Source organism: Halichoeres trimaculatus, unplaced genomic scaffold, assembly GCF_033239565.1.
Source record: "Halichoeres trimaculatus isolate MK-OKI-2021-1 unplaced genomic scaffold, fHalTri1.1 fHalTri1_scaffold_9, whole genome shotgun sequence".
In the NCBI taxonomy this organism is placed as follows: Eukaryota; Metazoa; Chordata; class Actinopteri; order Labriformes; family Labridae; genus Halichoeres; species Halichoeres trimaculatus.
In genome coordinates, this window is record NW_027437188.1 from 30,346,640 (window position 1) to 30,369,127 (window position 22,488).

At 41.1% G+C, this 22,488-nt stretch overlaps 1 protein-coding gene across 1 annotated transcript; it reads left to right on the plus strand.

Annotated features, from left to right (window-relative positions):
- Positions 1-196: 196 nt before the first annotated feature.
- On the plus strand, positions 197-21,049 carry prcp (prolylcarboxypeptidase (angiotensinase C)). The gene is made up of 9 exons (XM_074678838.1): positions 197-630; positions 4,056-4,196; positions 4,283-4,384; positions 5,571-5,752; positions 5,842-5,999; positions 15,783-15,955; positions 17,807-17,974; positions 18,081-18,268; positions 20,038-21,049. Exons 1-9 carry the CDS (start codon positions 469-471, stop codon positions 20,246-20,248), a joined length of 1,485 nt encoding a protein of 494 aa, XP_074534939.1. The 5' UTR covers positions 197-468; the 3' UTR covers positions 20,249-21,049.
- Positions 21,050-22,488: the final 1,439 nt, after the last annotated feature.

The window sequence follows — 22,488 nt, forward strand, 5'->3', positions numbered from 1 at the left end:
CTTTAGATTTATAATATCAACGAATGAGTGTACACTGGCATGAGGTTTTACTGTCAAAACGAACACCTCTTCTTCGTTAATGACGCATGCATAGATTGTGTTATTAGAGGTATATAGTTTTTACGTTACACTTTTTTTTAGAGACACTCAATACGTAAACTCAGTCTCCCATCAGCCATTGCGAGTATATGTATCTTGACACCGCACCATCTGTTTTGTGGCGGTCGTTAGCAATGATACTGTGAAATTATTGTTGTTAAACCTGATGTTTCATTTGAAGCACGAGGCTGCCACGCCTCTGCTGCTAAATTTAGCTCACGCGCCGTCTGACTACACCTCTGTGGATCTGCTGACAGGCAAGTCTCACTTCCTCTCTCTGACGGGACGGGACAGGTCTCCTCTCCAGACCATGCGAGCTTGTTGTCGTAGCTGAAGATCGGCTGTGAGCTGTGTTTGACAGGAGCCACGATGGAGGGTCTGAGCAGAGCTGCAGCTACCTGCATCCTGACGCTGCTTCTCGGCTGTTTGCACGTGATCGCCCTCAGATCAAAACTTTTCACCCGGCATGGTGGGCTAGCTTCCTCCACTGAGCCTCCCATCAGCTATGAGACCTTTTACTATGACCAGAGGGTGAGTTGTTTTTCCTTTACTCTTCAAACCGTGTTGCACAGATTTCTCGTTTGTCACGTGTTTTTCTTTCTGGCTTCTTCCTCTTTCACTTTGATTTTATATTTTTCATTTCAGAGATGTGCAGAGCTGCTATTAAAGTGATAGCATCTTGAAAAACTAAAAGCTTAAACCAGTGGGTTGAAGAGTATGAGGGCTCCTTATAGTATTTGTTTACAACTTCATACTTGGCTTCATTATTTGCTAACCCATGAACCACTTTCTAAAATCTTATATCTGCACAAGTTGTTAGTGTGTTGTGTGTGTGTGTGTGTGTGTGTGTGTGTGTGTGTGTGTGTGTGTGTGTGTGTGTGTGTGTGTGTGTGTGTGTGTGTGTGTGTGTGTGTGTGTGTGTGCAGACAATAGGTGTTTTCCCTCATGCTTCCTGTAGTGAAGGGAAAAACCATCACATTTGGCTCTCTTCCTACCAGATAGTGTCCCTCTTGGCTCCCAGCCTGAAAAGGTCTCCAGGGCCCGGTGAATATGAAACACTTTACCTCAGAGGCCTTTGAGAGATCTTCATTCAGCCTTTTTACGCTTCCCATTTACTGTTACTTCATGGAGCATCACATTACATGTGGAGTGTGTGCAGTGGTTTGTAAACGCAGCATCACGCTCAGTGACTTGTGAAGCTGACTCATGCAGTCACAAGGCTGTGCTTGTCTTTATTACACCCTTACTTCTGCTGCCACAGATGGTGCGAAACGTAAACATGGCCAGGGCTCTCACATTTAAAGACAATGATTAATAATTTACTACCATCAGTCAATGAGTGGAGGCAACTGTTCAGCTCGATAAGTCAGATTGCTGAGCGGTTTCACTTCATGTGTGTAATTCCCCGCCATGAGAGTAAACAGAGAGATGATTATGGAAGTAAACAAAGGTCATGATGGTGTAATCATGTGCTTTGCAAATCACATATCTTACAGATTGGTGGTTCTACAGCCTGACTCTGCGTCATAGTTTCATAGATTTGGGTCAGTAGTTCCTTAAAGAGACAGAACATGTTATGTCCAACACTGTTCATCTTTTTATCCCTTCATTTTCACTCAAACTTTGGACAAGACTAAACTTTTGGGCCTGGTTTCCAGTATATTTGACAGAACAGCACAATCCAGACTTTGGAAATCTCCAGACACAAAATTGTCAAGTAACACATGGTAATGTGAGTGCATGAATAAACAGAACTTATTATTGTAAGGGGTTTAGCAGCTGAGTCAGAACAGAAATACTTTCAGATCTCCAATAATAGATGTATTAATGAGTTTAGCTATTTGATAAGCTGATTAATTATGTTATTTTCAAATGAGTGTCAAAAATGTTGGTTTCAAATGTTCCAAAAGGTCTTTTTGACATTGAATGTGATTTTACACTATGGGACATACTGAAATATATGTGAATAACTGAGCTGATAGCTGGTTGTTTTAAGAAACCTCCAAGAATAGTTGTCACTTTTTCCAAATTTTTTTTTTTTTTTTTTGTATGAAGAGTAAAGTCAGAATCCAGACTTTTATCTCAGAATTCCTAGAAAAAAAGTCAGAATTCTGATTTTTTTTTAATTTCAGAAAAAAAATAGTAGGAAAAAATTGTACATATTTTTTCAAAGTGGCCCTTAATCCTCTTTCTTACAATGTTGAGGCTGTTAGCACACTTAACAATATTTGGATAAGAAGACAATGCTCCACACCTGGTCCAACCCCCGGCTTCCTGTCTAATCAGCCACTCTGACAACCAGATAAAGACCATTTCCTCTCGTCTGACGCCCATTGTCTTGTCTGATTGGACTTATTTTCTATTTTAAAAAAGTTGCATGCTTCTTCTTGACAATCACAACAAACAAAATCCCTGTTAGCCACTTTTCTTTCTGCACAATAAGTCTCCAATTTTTTTGTTTTTCACAAAAGACTGATCAATCACACACACACAGCGTTCTCTGCGCTCTCTGAGGGAAGAGCTGCTGTGAGGAGAGCACAAGTGATCCTCCAGTCGTCCAGAGGAAATCCTCTCCGCTGCGTCTTGCCTCCAGACAATGAATGGAAGTGTCCCTTAGCATCCTTCAAATTAGCTGTTGGCGTGTCAAGAAGTTTGTGATCATATTTTTCTTTCTTGTATCCGTTTACTGGACTGCAACGCAAGAGACGGAGGCCTCCGCACAGAAAAGTCAAAGAAATGATGTTTGTTAAATCCCAGTTGATGCGCTCATGTGCTGCCTCTTCTGTCCACATGGTGGCACTACTGATCAGGGTGTGGATTAGTTATGAAACCAGGCTTACAGGCTCTGTGCTATGCATACTGAGTGTTTGCAAGTGATAAAGTTGCTCATAGGTGGTCCTTTTAGTGAGGTACATGAGGTTTGTAATTTAGGTAAACAAAGAGTTCAGAAACATAACTTACAATTTTTCCATCCAAATGTTGTTTTTTACCTCTCTGGTCAAAAACTATAAACTAATGTTGCATGATTTAAAAAGATATTTCACTCTTAGGTCAAAAGAAGGATTAAATGTAATGTTTTGTCGGAGAACTGTAACTCCATCCTCTGTAAGACCATCACTGCTGAGACCTATTCTGCTGCCAAGCTGCAGATCTTTTCCATAAACCGCTCTCATGGCTCCCTCACACTTAACACCACTGCCAAATGCTTAAGAGTGGAGGCATGAATAAACACATTGAGGCCCCAGAATCTTTTTGCTGTCATTGGCTCATAAAATTTCTGCCTCCTTTGTATCCACTGAGGAGCAAAGAGAGCGATGAGCAAAGGGGGGAAAAAAAACAAAACAGAACAAAAACATTTTGTATTAAAAGTTGGGTCTGTTTCAAGGATCAGACAACCGAGCACCCTCACGGGGTCGTCTTCTCTCAGAGGTTGTTGGTTTTCCTCGCTGCTTTTGTTTTATAAAGAATACAGGAGAAATAGTTGAAAGGGGTAGATGTGTGCAGAATCCCTGAGGTTTGATGAAAGGATATCTCAGAGCTCATCTTAAGTGGAACTAATGTGGCATCCCTTTAATGGGCTCCAGCAGTTTTAATACAAATTGAGGCTAATTACCCCGGAATCAAACCTTGGGATGATCACTTCACACCATCATAGCTGGCAGAGTGCCAGGGATTCACTTATCACATCCAGCGCGAGTACGTAATATAGACTGAATGGCATCATCTTACATGTGAAAGGTTGATTTTGGATACAGTATGACTGATGCACAAGAGGCTGTCTAATGTCACCAGTGTTTTGATGATTTTTGAAGTGTTGTTGCCAGATTGCATCAAAAACTGATGTTCAGCGGCAGTTTTTGAGTCATCAATTCCTGGTCCAAGGTCGATGGCTTTGGGATATGCTTGCTTACAAAACTGCATTCCCATAATTCTACTTTTTTGTCTTCCTGGTTTAGATCGATCACTTTGGATTCCTGGAAGACGGCACCTTCAAACAGAGATATCTCGTGGCTGCCAAACACTGGCAGCAACCCGGAGGGCCCATTTTGTTCTACACTGGAAATGAAGGCGACATCACCTGGTTCTGCAACAATACTGTAAAAAAAAATCTCCTCTGTTCCCTCACGCTATTGCTGTACATAATCCTCAGTCTAATTCAGAACCTGTCATTGTTTCTCTTCAGGGATTCATGTGGGAAATTGCAGAGGAGTTGGGCGCCATGCTGGTTTTTGCAGAACATCGTTACTATGGAGAGTCGCTGCCATTTGGACAAGACTCTTACAGCGTAAGGAGAGATGCAGTGTTACTTTTGAAGCGCATCTAAAGCCTAAAAAAATATCTGTTTTGTTTTTAGATTTCCTGTTGGCAAGAAAATACCATAAACAAAACAGTTCCATTTGAAGCATGAAATAATTTTCTGTACTGTAAAAACATTCATCATCAATGAACAATGGTGAAGGGGTAGACATAAATACGTTTTTATTTCTTCTGTTTCTTTTTGGAAATGTGAAAGAAGTTAAATCTGTGATTAGACATTTTTTTGTTTTAATTTAAGATTGTTTACAATATTGCAAAGTTTCTTTGTTTCAACTTCTGTTTGTCAGACAAATTTGTTTATTTTCTTGCTTATTATTTTCTTTTACATTTTCAAAAAAAACTAGTTCTGTCAGGCGATTAAAAAAATTAATTGATTATTTACATGATTTGTAATTAATTAATCTATTTAATCACTTTTAAACTATACCTGCTTAAGGTCCCCAAAAATAACTTGAATTCTAGGACATTACAAAATTTAAGTTCATGTCTAATCAAATGAATAAATGAAGAAGGGGAGATTTGCAAATCCCCATTTTTTTTTTTCATATTGATTGCAACTTTTTCCTGCGTCTACAGTTGTAAGTTATGTTTTTCAGTGGTGAGAGGTGGGATCGGGCAGACCTTGTCAATCAAAATTGATGCTCGTAAACTACAGTGGGTGAGAGCGGTGCGCTCTATGGATGAGAGCTCAGCAGGGATATAAGGAGAAGATTTGAGGTGACAGAGACATAGCGAGACGCTGCAAGTCAGAAAAGTTCAGGCAGCTCACACTCCAACTGAGGATGTGTCGCGGTAGTTCAGAAACAAAGGGGTGGTCGTGAGAAAAGACAAAGACAAAACAGGAAGATATAAAAGAAGAAAGCCCTCTGTTCTTAGGTAGTTTCAGTGTTTTCATAGTCATGGAAAACTATATTATTTGGGTCTTGAAAGATGATTCAAGATGCACTGAAAATGGCTGGGAGCCAATGACTTAATCAAATTAATTTTTAGTGCATTAATTTGTGGTGTAATTAATTACTGAAATTAACACGTTAAAGTGACAGCCCTAAAATAAACATTTTCTGTCGATCAAAAACCTGAAGAGTCTAATGAGTTGATTCTTTCTAGTTCTGCTCACCTTTGGTTTCACAGCTGTTCTTCTCCTTTTCTTGCAGGACAGCAAACACCTGAACTACCTGACCTCAGAGCAGGCCCTGGCAGATTTTGCAGTCTTGATCCAGAACCTGAAGACGGCGTTACCTGGAGCTCAGCACAGCCCCGTCATCGCTGTGGGAGGCTCCTACGGAGGGATGCTCTCTGCCTGGTTCAGGATGAAATACCCAAATATAGTTGTCGGGTGAGACTGGTGTGGTGTGAGTTAGTGATACATTTACTGTGCTGCAAACACAGCTGTTACACAAATAACTGCATCTCTCTGTACTCCAGGGCTCTGGCAGCCTCTGCACCAATATGGCAGTTCCCTGGAATGGTACCATGTGGAGACTTCTACAAAATAGTGACACAGGACTTTGCCAAAAGTGGACCCAACTGTGATTCAAACATCAGAAAGTCTTGGAAAGCTATCAATAACGTCTCCTCCTCTGGTGAGTGGTACCATCATGATGGTCATGATTATCTGTGAGGCTTATTTGATTTTTCTCAGAAGTAGAGATCAACTTTTTAATCCTAGCTGTGAGAACGGCTCATCCTTTTTAAGAATCTCTGCATGTTTTCCCATATGCTCCACGTTCATTAACAGTCTGTTAAAGCTTTAAACCTGACACAGCTGATACTAAAACCTGCATTGCTGTTGGGTATAAAGTCTGGAGCTTCTCCTCAGATGACAGATTGTGAGGTAAAACCTGCATAACTCAGATCATCTTGGTCCCTTAGTATTCTGCTCAGATAAGAGGATGTGCCTTTACAGGATCCCCTGAGACTTTTCCGTTATCACGATCTTAAACTGTAAGAGTTGGTTTAACTGGAACGAGTGGCACTTTTTTATCCTTATCATCAGTGTTTTTGAAACAAGTATAAAGGAAGATAAAACTTCACAGCCTTGCAAGAGGATTTAAAACTTCAGTTAATGGTTGAAGTAATTGTTTTTTAATCTGTTTTTAGCGCTTTGTGGAACTACTCACGGGTCAGGGCAGATTCTCCTCTTACAAAACACTTCTCTGTCTCACTTTTTCCTTTTAATTTCAGAGAGTAGTTTCCCAAACAATCTGTCTGTAATTTATTTGTAATTTATTTGTAATTTTTTTCCTCTCAAACTGTCTTTTTAAAGAAGAGTTTCTAATGGATGTAACAATTTCTTTGAAAAAAAAACAAGGACAAGGCCCACTGGAGGATGGTTGTCAAGAACCTGGCGACCCATCTGTTAAATAAAACCAAAATCAACATTGTCTTGTCTTGTTGAAAGGCTATTGCTTGTGTCACACTTGAATATGTGATAGAGACAGCTGTAGGAATAAATAACTAACTGGAGAAGCACTCAGAGAGTGCAAACCTCTACGAAGCAATTTTTTATTGTCACGCAACACTTTAGTCTTACTTTAATCTTATACTTCCTTTCTGCTACAGTTTGGTGTTAGTTGCAGGTTTGTATGATTATTTGTTACCTGACAGTGCTGAAAATGATGATTCATATTGATAATCAGTTCTGCACACGCCTCATGCCACTGTACATACTGAATTTCATTATATTTAAGTTAAATACTCTGTAGTGGCCGTTTATCCACCAAAAAAAAGACAACAAAAGTTTCAAACAAACTTTCACAAAAAAACTCAAAAGGCCACTCTTGCACCGTGGGTTGTGGTTTACGCGGATGGGAAAATAATCATAAGGTCCAAACTCATGTCAAACTTTCACAAAAATGTGGTTTATTAATCCAAAAAAAATCAAACAAACGGAGAACAAAGGAAAAACTCCCCATGTGGCTCCCGCTCCGGTAAAAAACCATCTGCCCACCCAGGTGCATGCTGGTCCCTACCGTAAGCTTACCTATATAACCTAAAGTGCCACTGTGCCCAATTTAAACAAATAATTAACAAAACACCCAAACTAAAGGAATGGTAAACTACTAAAATACTAACAAAAACGTAATCATAATTAAATCAAAATAAATTGATTTAAAAATAGTAAAAATCTAAACACTAAACTAAATTCTAAACAAAGCAAAGAAAAACACTAAATAGCTCCTACACTCCGGCCCCTAATTGTGCATTTAATCACAATTACTTTAATTTCTCAAAGGAGCTATTCACTCTACTCCAACCAATGACTAGACAGTCTATCTTATTATCTTCTTCTTGATGAACCTGAAACAAAACAAAAGATAGAGTCAAAAAGAGAGAGAAAGCAAGAGAGAGAAAAAACAAGAGAGAGGGGAAGGTCCAACGTTGTCACACTCCTGCTTCCAGCAGCAGGCAGAGCTTTGTCACTGGCCTCTCCAGAATGCTGGTTCTTGTTTGAAGGCGCACAGAGCGCACCAGGCCCTTGGCATCTGCTCTCACATCCAGAATTTTCCCCATCAGCCAAGATCCTCTTGGGGCTGTGGCATCTGCAATGAGGACTATGTCTCCAGGAGTCAGACTTCTTCTCGGCCTTGTCCACTTCTGTCTCTCTTGCATCATTGGTAAGTATTCAGAAGTCCATCTTTTCCAAAAGAGCTCTGCCATGTATTGTACTTGCCTCCACCTTTTTCTGATGTACAGGTCGCTGGGATCAAACAGTCCTGGCGGCATGACTGGCTTGCCTTTTAACGTCAAAATGTGACTGGGTGTGAGTGCCTCCAGGTCATCTGGGTCATCAGAGACCTTTGTGATTGGTCTGTCATTCAATATGGCCTCAGCCTCACAGAACACAGTGTGGAGCCCTTCATCGTCCAGAATTTGCTGTTTGAGAACTGAAGTGAGAACGCTCTTCACTGAACGAATCAAGCGCTCCCACACACCACCATGATGAGAAGCTGCAGCTGTGTTAAAATTCCACTTGATTCCATCCTGAACCAAAGCTCTCTGAATGTTAACATGATTTAAACCAGCCAGACTTTCTTTCAGCTCCCTGTTGGCTCCAACGAAGTTCGTGCCGTTGTCAGACCTGATGGTGGAGACTGGGCCTCGTCTACAGATGAACCTGCGGACAGCATTTATACACGAATCCGTATCCAGTGTATGTGCCACCTCCAAATGCACCGCACGGCTGGTAAGACAAGTGAAAAGCACTCCATACCTTTTAAGAACACTCCTGCCTCTTTTAACGTCAATAGGCCCAAAGTAGTCAACTCCAACATCTGTAAAGGGGGCTCTATCAGGCAACACTCTTTCCTCAGGCAGGTCTGCCATCTTCTGTTCAATCAGCTTCCCTCTGTTGCGCCTGCAACCCACACAGTCAGATATCACTTTCCTTGCAGCAGAATTGGCATTGATGATCCAGTACTTCTGCCGCAGTCTGGACATCATGTGATTTCTTCCTGCATGGCCCAGCTGATGATGAATATGGCGCAAAATCAGTACAGACACATGCAGATCTTTGGACAGAATTACTGGATGTTTGGACTGAGCTGGCATTGCTGATCGACCCAGCCGACCTCCTACTCTGAGGATTCCATTGTCCATCACAGGATCCAGTCTGTACAGTGGACTCCCCTTAGAAACACTTTTACAGCCACTCTTCAGTGATGCAATTTCAGCTTTAAACTTGTGTTTTTGTACATACTGAATGATTGACTGTTCTGCTTTCTCAAGATCCTCAGGGCTCAGACTCTGTCCTTTGAGCGTGGCTTTAAAGCTCTGAATTTTCTTTTCCACTGCAGATCCTTGAGTCTCCAGCTCATCCTTATTGAATTCTGCAGAGGCACACAACTCCTTTCTTTTCTGTCCCAGTAACAGAAGAGCTCTCTTGACCATCAGCCACCACGCAACAGATCTCTTTAGTCTCATCCAAGATGAAAAGTGACAAAGCAGGCGATCTGTGGCACACTCAGAACCTGCAACAACAGAGTTCACTGTCACATCCTTTTTGACCTCTGGGTCATCTGTAGGAATCACATCAAGATCAGCATCCAACTTAGGCCAAACCTTCTTTGGCTCACAGAGAAACTTTGGACCATTTATCCATCTCCTGCCTTTCAGGAAAGTCTCTGCCCTCATTCCTCTTGAGGCATCGTCTGCTGGATTCTCCTTTGATCCAACATATCTCCACTGATCGACACTTGCTGCTTCTCTGATGATGGACACTCTGTTTGCAACAAAAGTGTGAAATCGCCTGGTTTCATTATGGATGTATTTGAGTACAGTTGTGCTGTCACTCCAGAAAACTGACTTCTCCAGCTTCAGGTGCAACTCCTTCTGAAGCATTTTATCAACTCTGACTGCAAGAACTGCTGCTGTGAGTTCCAGTCTAGGAATCGTCATCTGCTTCAGTGGAGCAACTCTGGCCTTTCCCAACAGAAAAGCAACTTGAACTCTGTCATCCTTTTCCAGTCTCAAATACGACACTGTTCCATATCCAACTTGGCTGGCGTCAGAGAAGTGGTGAAGCTGAGCTGTGTCAGGGTCTCCAAAATCTCTGGATTTAATACATCGATCCACACTGAACTCAGCCACCTTCTGAAGATCATCCAACCATTCAAACCACTTCTTGGAGAGGGAATGAGGTATGGCTTCATCCCACCCCAAACCTCTCCTGCAAAGCTCCTGTAGCAACAGTTTGGCTGGAATAGTGAATGGGGACAAAAATCCTAAGGGGTCATACAGTGAGCTAACCACTGATAAAATGCCTCTTCTGGTGTGTGGCTGTTCCTGTAGTGAGGTCTTAAACTTAAATTTGTCTGTTTGGATGCACCACTGTAGCCCCAATGCTCGCTCCATTGGCAGTTGGTCCACATCCAAATCCAGTTCCTTCACTTCCTTTGCTCTGCAGTCTTCAGCAATTGACATCAGCACTGTTCGGCTGTTGCTGATCCATTTAGAAAGATTAAAACCTCCTTTCTGGCAAAGCGCAGTCACATCCTTAACCAACTGGACTGCTTTCTCTTCTGAGGCCACTGATTTCAAGCAGTCATCAACATAAAAATTACATTTGACTGTGTTTACCACTTCTTCAGGAAAATGTTGGACATTGTCATCTGCAGTTCTCTTCAGTGCATAATTTGCACAGCTTGGTGAAGAGACCGCTCCAAACAGATGTACTTTCATGCGGTACTCCACTGGAGACTGTGAAGTGTCTCCACCAGGCCACCAGAGAAAGCGGAGGAAGTTGACGTGTTTTTCAGAAACATGAACTTGATGGTACATTGCTTGTATATCAGCCATCACAGCAACAGGCTCTTGTCTGAATCGAACGAGTACCCCAATTAAAGAGTTGGTCAAATCAGGGCCCTGCAACAGCTGACAGTTCAGTGACGTCCCTTTGTATGCTGCTCCGCAGTCAAAAACAACTCTTAGCTTGCCTTTTCTGGGATGATAAACCCCATGATGAGGGATATACCACACACTGTCACTCTGCTTCAGCTGATCAGAAGGCACAAGCTCAGCATACCCTTGAGTCACCATGTCATTTAAACATGTTATGTATTGTTCTTTGAATTGACTGTTCTTGACAAACTTTCTTTTCAGGCTCTGGAGGCGCTGTTCTGCAACATGGCGATTGTTTGGCAAGAGGGGGCTTTTCTCCCTGAAAGGTAAGTCAATGCAGTAGTGTCCTCCAATTAACTTTGTTGTGTTGTTCATAACATCCATAAACTTCACATCCTCTCTGGACATTTCAAGCTGCTCATCTGATGACCTCTCATTAAAGTCATGGTTGAATTGTCTAACCAACATTTCCTGCAGATGTTCAACGGAGATCCGATTGGATGTTATAGCAGAGCAGTCACTTTTGTTCTTGTTGCTTTCACCACGAAGTGGACCATTGATGACCCAGCCAACTCTAGTTCTGACAGCATAAGGTCCCTCATCCTGGCTGTTGATTATCTCCCAGGGCTCCATCACCTTTGCTGCATCAGTTCCGATAAGCAAGTCAACCCCTTCATTGATGTCGTGAAGTTGAACATCCTTGAGATACGACCACTGGTCAACATCCTCTTGTCGTGGAATATTGAGTGTGGAAACAGGCATATCCTTTTGAGTTAAGACATCGGGTAGCTCAATGAAGTCATTCATATTCATACCAGACACTTCAAGGCCAGACAGCACATGAGCATTTACAATCTTTTTTTGACCCATTGTTCTCAACGAAATGCTTGTCTTTTTACCCTTTAAGTTCAACTTTCTTGCCAAGCTCTCTGTACAAAATGTTCCTGAACTCCCAGGGTCCAAAAAAGCATATGTCTGGACAGTTTTGTTGTTCTTTTGACTTTTGACTTTGACAGCAACAATAGAAAAAATTGAGGAATCTTCATGACCGGCCCCGATATGACCACAAGTCTGAGACACTGAAGGCGAAGCATTTGAAAGACTCACAGACTGATTGGAGGATGTTCCTTTATCCTGCCGCTCTATGTGAAGGACACTTGGGTGCTTTTGATGGCACACATCACAATCCAACCGACTCCTGCAGTCTTTGCTGATGTGACCCACTTTCAAACATCCAAAGCAGATTCCTTTTTCTTTAATGAAGTTGATCTTGTCCCTGTGTACTTTCACTTTGAACTGTGAGCATTGATCCAGACAATGATTACCTTGAGAACAGAACAGGCAATTGAGAGTGGACAGCTTGACCTTATTTCCTGTATGTTGACCGATGACTCCTTCCTTGACTGTAGTGACATTGGTGGCAAAACTACTCCCCTTTTTCATTTGTTTGAAGTGGCCAGCAGTGGATGTTTTGGACTTGGTGGGCTGAAGGTCTTGAATGTTACCAAAAACTGGATCTGAAGCTATTTTGACTTGTCTTTCAATAAACCTCACAAGATCAGTGAACATTGCTCTCTCACCCCTTCGTTCTTGCAGATCACAAGCAACATTTCTCCATTTTTCCCTTAATTTATAAGGAAGTTTTAAAATGATGCTTCTCATGTTTGATGGTAAGTCCAGCTCTTTCATGTACATCAGTTGTTCTGTTAAGTTTGCACAACCACGTAGAAACAAAGAGAAAGCTTGCAACCCTTTAATGTCCTCACTTTTAACAGGTGTCCAGCTGAGTATCTTTTCCATATATGCAGCAGCAATTTTATGTTCATTTCCAAAGTGCTGTGCAAGAAGACCTTTGGCTCTGTGGTATCCCTGCTCTGGTGGTAAATGTTGACAACTCTGCACCAGGTCCCTTGGCTGCCCCCTGGTGTACTGTTCAAGGAAATGTAGACAGTCACTCCAATTATCTGTTTTAGCCTCCACCCCATTTTCAAAAGCTCTGATAAAAGATCTGTATTGGAGAGGGTCTCCATCAAACACAGAGATGTTCCTAGATGGGAGGACAGAGCACAGATTTTGTTGGACAAGCAAAGCAGCGATGTCATTTTGCCTTTGCATGATGTTAACAATGTCATTTTGATAGCTGTCAGTCAGTGGTTGAGCCTGATGGTGAGTATGTCCCATTTGAATTCCATTGACAGTTTGCATCACATGAACTGGAGCATCGACCTTAAGTGTCATTTCATCCATTTGTTTTATCTGTCTTTGTTTAGGCTTGACAACTGGTGGTTGGAGTACAGAAGCAGACAAACCAAGAGCATGATCCTTTTTATCAATGACATCAGGAATAAAAGTGCAGGCGTCAGTATTTAATTCACTCACTCCTTGTGGCTTATTCCTTTCATAGTAAGAATTCATGCCGTTTGAACGTTTTGAGCCACACTGTGAACTGTTTTCCAAGACTTGAAGTTTTGCTTTTGTTGCTGCCAGTTCCGTTTCAAGCTCAAGTTGCTCCTTTTCCCTCCTTAGCTTTTCCTGTTGCTCTTCTATCTGATGTTTCCTTTTTTGCGCAGCAATGCGCTCCTCAAGCGCTGCTTTATCGGCCTCAGCCTTAATGCGCGCGGATGATGTGTGGGAAATCCGTGATAGGCGAGAGGATGCTTTCTCAGAGTTTTCCTTTACACTTGGAACATTTGAGACACTGTCTTCAGGATTTATTTCATCAGCGTTGCATCGTTCATCAGGCATGTCTTTATTTGGCTCAACACATGGATGACTTGCGTCAAAAAGCCAGCCTTTAACCTTCTCCGTGAAATCACAATATTCTGTCATTTTGTCAGTGAAGTATTTGCTTTGTTTTTCAGCATCATCTTTAGGCAAAGGTAAACTCATGAAAGACTTGTGGATATCATGTGCGTCTTCATAACACTTTACGAACACAGAGAGCTCATTCTTTACTGAATCGACATTTTCCTTTGATGCCATCAGCGCATTTATGTTTTCCATACATCCTTTGGCTTGTTTGCATTTTGCTCTTCGTTTTTCCTGGAGTGTTATCAGACTATATCCAAGACCTTTGACAGACATTTTAACAGCTCTTCTTGGCCTTTCAGCGTCCTCTGCATCGACATCAGACATTTCCGTTTCTTTTATTTATTTCCTTTTTTTGCAAACCAATCACAGTTCATGAACACATAAGAGAGCAGGTTGCAAAACACTCGTTGATTATTGACCAACAGATCCTCTTCATCAAACACACACAGCGATCAGACTTTTATGAATGAATTAAGGCGCGTGGCCGTGCGTAAAAGCAGACGTGCGGCGGTTCAACCATTATTCCTTGAATTCCATGCATTGTGAAACACTGTCAAACTCCACTCGTTTGGCCGTTTTCCATTACAGCTCTGAACAGTTAAATCACATACCAGTTTCCTCGAAAAAGGTTGAACATCTTGTCGATCTGGGCCAGGTAAAAGCTTAATGCGCGCTGCCGCCTCCGCTGATAAATCCAAAAGGTGATTAAACGCTGTCTTCAGTCCATTCATCCACATCCAAGCAATCCAAACAAATCCAGTCAGAAGTTATTCCTTTGAGTCGAAGGGCTGGTTTTTTACTTGTATGTAGTGGCCGTTTATCCACCAAAAAAAAGACAACAAAAGTTTCAAACAAACTTTCACAAAAAAACTCAAAAGGCCACTCTTGCACCGTGGGTTGTGGTTTACGCGGATGGGAAAATAATCATAAGGTCCAAACTCATGTCAAACTTTCACAAAAATGTGGTTTATTAATCCAAAAAAAATCAAACAAACGGAGAACAAAGGAAAAACTCCCCATGTGGCTCCCGCTCCGGTAAAAAACCATCTGCCCACCCAGGTGCATGCTGGTCCCTACCGTAAGCTTACCTATATAACCTAAAGTGCCACTGTGCCCAATTTAAACAAATAATTAACAAAACACCCAAACTAAAGGAATGGTAAACTACTAAAATACTAACAAAAACGTAATCATAATTAAATCAAAATAAATTGATTTAAAAATAGTAAAAATCTAAACACTAAACTAAATTCTAAACAAAGCAAAGAAAAACACTAAATAGCTCCTACATACTCCAACAGACTGCTTTGCCTCGCTATTATTATTATTATTATTATTGTTATTATTATTATTATTATTACTACTACTACTATATATTTTTTAAAATATTATTATTATTATTGTACATGTTATCCTATGTCACCACTGTGTTGTATGAAGAAAAAAAAAAAAATTCACCTTTCAACCATAGCTGCTATTTGCACATTTATTACTTCCAGTCAACACATCTAAGTTAAGTTAATGTTATATTCAATTTCTCTTTTAAAACTAGTAGGAATGTTAATTTATAGCTGGTGTATATACCTCTCGAAATCTTCTTTGTTGTATCTTGTTGTAACTAAAGTGCTTATGTTCATATTTTATTTTATTCTATTCTGTTTTGTTTTTGTATTCTTCTACTGACTACGTCAAGTGCTGCTGTTAACACAACAATTTCCCAGTTTGCAATCAATAAAGTAATTCATTCTATTCTATTCTATTCTATTCTATTTTATTCTATTCTATTCTATGACCCAGTACAAATTTTATATTCTGGATCTTAGTATCCAGAATATTGCCAGGACCTAGATTTTACTTTGACATCTGTCAGAAATGATGGTGACCTTGTCTTGTATTCTTTTGAAAAGCAATCCGACCATTTATCTTGGAGTTATTTACACATATGGTGAAAACGGCCCTATCTCACAATGATAAAGAATCCTTTAAAAAAGTCCTTGATCCAGACGGTGATCCGGATCACCTCCAAAATTTGATCACTTTTTCCTTTTCCCAATTTCAACATTTCCTGAAGTTTTCTTTAAGATCTGTTCATTACCTTTTGAGTTATGTTGTTCACAAACAGACATACTCTCCCTAAAACATAACCTCCTCAGCGGAGGTAACAATACGTTTATGAATTTATTTCTAACATCTAGTTTTTATCTCTTTCTTGACAGCATCTGGTCTCCAGTGGCTCTCAGAAGAGTTCAGCCTCTGTGCTCCTCTCAAAAATGTAAATGATGTGTCCAGCTTCAAGAGCTGGCTTCAGGAGACCTGGGTGAATCTGGCCATGGTGGATTATCCTTATGAAGCTAATTTCCTTCAGCCACTCCCTGCGTGGCCAATCCAGGTACATGAATCCACGATACATCACTGTAAATACGATCTAACATGTAGGATGGGATGTTAAAAAGTAGGAGTGTTTGAAAAGAAGTTGTTTGAGTCACTCTTACATTCTTGTTAAACTTTAAATTGTTTCAATCAAAGCTTCGTAGCTGAATGCACCTTTATTTTTTGTTTACCTTTAGTTAAGCGGCTGATTTGGCCCGACAGCCTGTCCTTAATTGAAATGAATGTGTGATTTAGCTGATTGTGTTACAAGTGTTTGTTGTGGTCTTCTTAGCTTTTGTTTACGCCAGCTGCCAATTAACTTCATTAATATTCATAAGGATCTGGTTCCTTTTGGATTTTAAGTATTCTTTGGATGAGCAGCTACAAGTAAGCCACCATTCTTCTTCCTCTGTCGCACCAATGGTCCTTTCATTCGAGCACCCCGTCAGATCTCTGAGGTGTTCCTCTTCGGACGCTCACATGGCGACACAGAAAGAGGACATTTGCCCAGAGCAGCTCATGAGGCCATTAAAACAAAGCCTGGGCACTCTCATTTGAATGAGACTGTAACAAATACTTCACTGCACACTCGATGGCAAAGTGTTTGCATTTCTTGCCAAAATGGAAAAAGAAGCTGACGGCGTGTAGCACAGCTTTAGTAAAAGTGTGATTTGAAGTTAAATAAGAATGTAACACTCTTTATTGATTGTAACATAACAGTTCTATGTGTAATTTCTTTGAGGAGAGGGAAAGACAGTGGAGGGTCTGATGGACTCGGGTGCAGTATATTTCTCCAGTCGCTTTGGTATGTCACGTGCATAAACCGAGCCCTGCCATTGACCCCCAGCTCTCTGTTTGCTGTCTCCCTTTAAGGGGCCCCAAACTGCCGTCTAAAAAGAAAAGTTTTACCCCTATGAAACATTTTTTTTAACGTTTTTTATTCAGCCACAGAGTAGATCTCAGAGCAGCATGCAAGGTGTTATAAACACTAAATGGTCATTTTGAGTTATTTGGCTCCTAGCTTCTAATGTATGCGACCCCTATGGGTGGTTTAAGCGGTTTAGGCAGTGGGTGCAAAGAGGAGCTTTTTTAATGACAAAGCTAATGTGATTATCTGAGTGAGTGTGAGAACGGGGTATTGAGGGCTTAGAGGAGGGAAATCTGTTGGCAGAGATGAATGTATAAGCCTAATCCTATCTGAAAAGTAAGGAGAAGATGCTTTGGAGCAATTGCAGTGTTTTTTTCACGGTATAAATCTTTGGTTGGACATGTCTGTGGCCCTCCTCATCCATCGACCACCAACTCCTCCCCAGCCCGCAGACAAAAGCCTTAGTAACAGACTCCACACTAGCACAGCTCCCCTCCAACCTCTAAACAAGAAAGCTCAGTTTCTCTGCCTCACAAAGAGTGCAGAACAACAGCCGCGGCCAACTCTGCTGCTGCAACCATAACAACACGCAGCAAAGTTAAACAAAGGCTGAAACTCAAATATTTATCATCCATGCTATTAATTCTGAGAAATCAACCGTACTCGAACAAAGCGGGGGTAAGAACTTTGAATTTAAATTATTTACATCACTGGCTTTGGGTAAATTGAAGTTTTTCCTCTCGTGCCAAGATTACAGCCATAAATTCAGGTTCATTCCAGGGAATTTCATATGCAAATCAGGCGCCACTACTTTTTATGTGGAAAGACTTTATGGGCTACAAGAAACCCATCCTCAGTCTGGTAAACAACATGGATATAAGGGAAGAAGAAGTCAACATGTTTGTCTTTAAGGCAGTGTAAAAAAACAAGAATCCAGATCTTTAAAGCTCGTCTCAACTGTTCAGAGAGAGTAAAGATCTGTCACTGTTTTCTCTTTTTGAGGTGGTGTGCAAGAATCTTGTGTTTGATTCCCCTGTGTCCGACTACAAGCTGCTGCACGGAGTCTCCCAAGCAGCAAAAGTGTACTACAACTTCACAGGAAACTCCCCCTGTCTCAACACATCACAGACCGCCACCAGCAGCCTGGGTTTCCTGGGCTGGTTTTACCAGGTGTGTGAACTCAAAGCACAGAAATCCGTGTTGTCATGCCGACCAGATGAGTCAGTGGGCAGCTTTACCTGTCACAGTAAACACACGTTCAACCCTTCATCCACAGGCCTGCACAGAGATGGTGATGCCCATGTGCACAGATGGCATCCAGGATATGTTTGAACCCGAGTTCTGGAACTTCCAGGCCTTCTCCGACGAGTGTAACGTCATGTTTGGTGTCAGGCCACGAGCAGACTGGGCTGGCACCGTCTACGGCGGGAAAGACATCGCCTCTCACAGCAACATCATTTTCAGGTAAACGCAGCTAATAAATACCAGACTGAAGTGAAGCAGAAGGCTCTCTGTGTTTTCCAGGCTCGTCTGATGCTGTGAGAGCAAATCAAGTGCAACAGACAAATTAAAAGCACCCACCTGAATATCCAGCCTCAGGAGTTAGACGGAAGTATGTAAAAGTTAAATGAAAAATTACTCCCCCTGAGCTCCATCCAAACATCAGACTCATATCAGGCTGAATACCAATTAGATAGAAGCTCTTCTCAAATGATTTTAGGGTGTAGCAATCACATTTTCAGTGATGGTGCTATTAAAGCAGCTCAAATAAGGTTTCTCATAAACCAGAAATATGCAAATCATGGTGGATCTATCTTTATCTTTCACATGCAAGGGAAGTTTGCTCATTCTCATGCATCAGTTTTAATATTTTCACAGCTTTACATCTTCCTTTAAGAATAAGGTGTCACTTAACTTTACATTTAAATCAGTGCTGTCAGGCGATTAAAAAAGATAATCTAATTAATTACTAGGTTAATAATTAGTTAATCGAATTAATCACATTTTAAATTATATCTGCTAAGTCCCCAAATAAAGAATTCGAATTCCAGGACATTACATACTTGTAGTGCGTGACTAATCAAATGAATACACAAAGAAGAGAAGATTTGTATATCCACATTTTTTCAACTGGCCAATATTAAAATGTCCAAGTTCGCTACCATTGACATCTCTAGACTAGACATGCACTGATTGATTGGCTAGCTGATCTATCAGTGCCGATTTCCTTAGTTTTGGGGAATTACTGATCAGTGATCAGCCCATCCTAACATATGAAACTGATCTTATTTACCTTTAGGAAGGTCTGACAGCCAGCCATTGTTGCTTTTTGCTTTGATACCTAAAACTCAGGACAATTTATTGGTTGTTTTAGTTAAAACACAAAGTTTTTATTGTTTCAGAGGTATTGTTCAATGATTTTCAAAAAATAAGATTGGAACATTGAAGGTATATGCTGTCATTTATAAAAAATGAAAATCGGTATTGACCCAAACTGGTATCGGCAGGTCAGGCTTTTTTTAAGACCTGTGATCGGTGATCAGCCAAAAAATTGTGATCAGTGCACCCCTACTCTAGACGCAACCGTTGACTGCGTCTATAGAAGTATATTATGTTTTTCAGTGGGGGGGAGGCGGGGTTTGGCAGAGCTTGTTTATCAAAATTTATGCTCGTAAACTACTGTGGGTGAGAGCGTTGTACTCTTTGGATGAGAGCTCAGCAAGATCAGAGATCAGTCCTCCAAGATGTGAGATGACAGAGACATAGCGAAACGCTGCAAGTCAGAAAAGCTCAGGCAGCTCACCCTCAAACTGAGGATGTGTCGTGGTAGTTCAGAGAAAAAGAGCAACACGATTGTGAGAAAAAACGACAGAGATCATGGAGAGGATTAAAGGATGGAGCACCATCAAAAAAAGTACGCTTTGTTTGCTTTTTGGATCAAAAGCAGGAAGAGAGACATAAAAGAAGAGAATCCACTCTTCTAAAGTAGTTTTGGTGTTTTCATAGTCATAGGAAAAAAAATTGTTTGGGTCTTGACAGATCATTCAAGATGCTCTGGAAATGGCTGGCAGCCAATGAGTTAACTTTTTAAAGCATTAATTCGCAGTATAATTAATTAATCTAAGTAATATGTTAAAGTGAAAGCCCTGCTATGAAAAAAATCCCTTTTACATTTTGCACAGAAGTCTCTTACTAAGCATTCCCCCGCACTCTGTCTCTGCTGTTGTTCTCAGTAACGGAGGACTTGACCCATGGTCGTCTGGCGGAGTGACTCACAACATGACAGATTCTCTTGTTTCCATCATGATCCCTGATGGAGCGCATCACCTGGACCTCCGCTACAGCAACGACCAAGACCCGCCTTCGGTACGCCAAGCTCGGGCATTAGAGGTGAAGTACTTTCGAGAGTGGATCAAGCAGGCTAAAAAGAAACACGGCACTTGAACACAACGAGACAGTGTTGCACAAACAGAGCAACAACAACAGACGGGATTGTCTAGCTTTAAATGATGAGTAATGTTTCACAGGGTGGAAGGATTGGGATGCCAAAGTTCATGTATTTTTAATTTTAGTATAAGGGATCATTCTTAATGATTTAAATGGGACATTTTCTTTTTTATAAAATAAAATTGCGCTTAATATTAATAACTTTTATCCAAATCATGTAGCCGTGCTGCAAACACTCCTTTTTTTGCCAGTATGCAACTTTCCAGGGACTTAAAGATGGAAAGGTACCACAATCAGACTTGTTGTCGTGTAAAAGCTGTAAAAATGAAAAAAAAAAATCCTTTTTTTAAATTGTTTTTTTTTAAAAATGTTTTAATCATGTCTTGCCAAAACCTCTCACAGTATCTCTGCCTTAAAGTCAGTGTTACAATCAGGGAAACATTCAGTCATTCACATCTTCTCCTTTCATTTTGTTGTTTATTTTTGTCTTTACAGAAGGGCACCTTGTGGGTTTTTACAGAGAGTCTTTTTAATTTGTCGACAATGGCGTTCAGGCGTTATTATTCTTTTAAATGAGGTGAATATTGTGATGAATGCACACAAGTCTCAGGAAAAATGATTGTGACACCGAGTAAATTTCTGAAAAATATCTTGTAATTGTTTGAAATGTTTATTGTTTACAGAACAAAAGTGCCTTCATCACTTCTTATGATTTCTATCAAGGTTTTATACCATCTGTCTTTAATTTGATGTGATTCTGACAAAAGCTGTCTTCCAGTCAAACTCATTAAAAAGTAAAAAATCATAAGATATTGAATGTTGTCTTTCAGTCTCTGAGGAATGCTCTGTGGATCTGTTAGAGTAGAGCACAGTTTTGTCTTGTTTTCAAAGCGACAGGGGCTTTTAAGTGTCCTCCATCGAGCAGGAACTAGTGCATGTGCTTGAGATTTAATAAAAACCCAATCGGAGGAGGCCAATAAAGTGAGAGGTGGGAGGTTATTGCAGCTACGCCTGCTGACCTCACCCCTGTGGACCGACCTGTGGGATTCCCCCTGACACGCATTCATTCACCGGCTGCCATTAAAGCTCTAAATCGTGGTACTACGGCAGCCTGTGGACTCCGGTTTGTTCCCCCCTGCTAGCATTATTATTAATATAAACTCCTGGGGTGCCGGAGAGGTTGAGAAGGGTTGATGGAAGGTTAAGAGAGAAGTGATGAGAGAAGTCAGGAATCAACAGGAGCCAGGAGGCTTTTTGTAGATCAGTGTGAGGTCACTTTTTATCCTTTTCTGTTTTTTTTCTAAATGTCACAGTAAAAGCCTCAAATGTCGTCTGAAACTCTTTGACTGGAAGCGACAGCACTTCTTCTTGCTTTATATTTCTTTTGAACTGTTAAAGCCACTACTCTTTTCCTCCCCCTCGTCTTTAAAGTGAAATTCCTGACATGACATGACTTTGTGCAGCAGAAGGGGAGCATGTCCTACACTGGTATGTGGGTTGATTTTCTACCAGGCGACACAAAGCCTGACTTTCCAGCATTTTGTCCAGGCCTGACTGGTTTCAGACACCCCAGTAGAAAGAAACACAGCTAAACATGGGGGAGGACGTCGCTAAATGCCTTCCTTAAACTTTTCTCAGGACTTTGAGAGGTCATTAATTTCGCCAGCCCTTTCTCCGTCTCTGACACCGGCCATCAATCAAAGGTGTTATTAGTATTCGCTCAACCCCAAACTCTGAGTATGTCCCTGCTCAGACAGGGACCACACACTAGTAGGAAGAGATTAAGCCTGTGTGTGTCACATCACGTTGCACTTAGCACCCTGATCCCAAGGGTTTGGTTGCTGCTGAATAATTAAATTCTCAGGGACAGAGGGCGTGGTGGTAATGTTTAACAGAATCTCAACAACATGGATCTGTGTACTTAACAGGGGGGCTGTGTATTACTAATTATTTCCTCCAATCAAAACATCCCATAGGCCTAAACATAATGAGTTTTTAAAAATTTAATCAGTAGCTTGACCTCTGTGATTAACACTGACTGGAAATTTAAACAATTAACCTCACATTAGAGTCTGGAGAGTAGAAACAAGTCAAAAGCTTCACCGCCGCGCTCTCGGTTCGTATATTTTCTCCTCTCTGGTCTGGCACAGCCCAGCCCCTCTCACCCACTCAGCCTTTAAGCAACAATGGAAACTTGTTTCCGGGATCCGTGCGTCAGGCTCTGTGATGTGAATGAC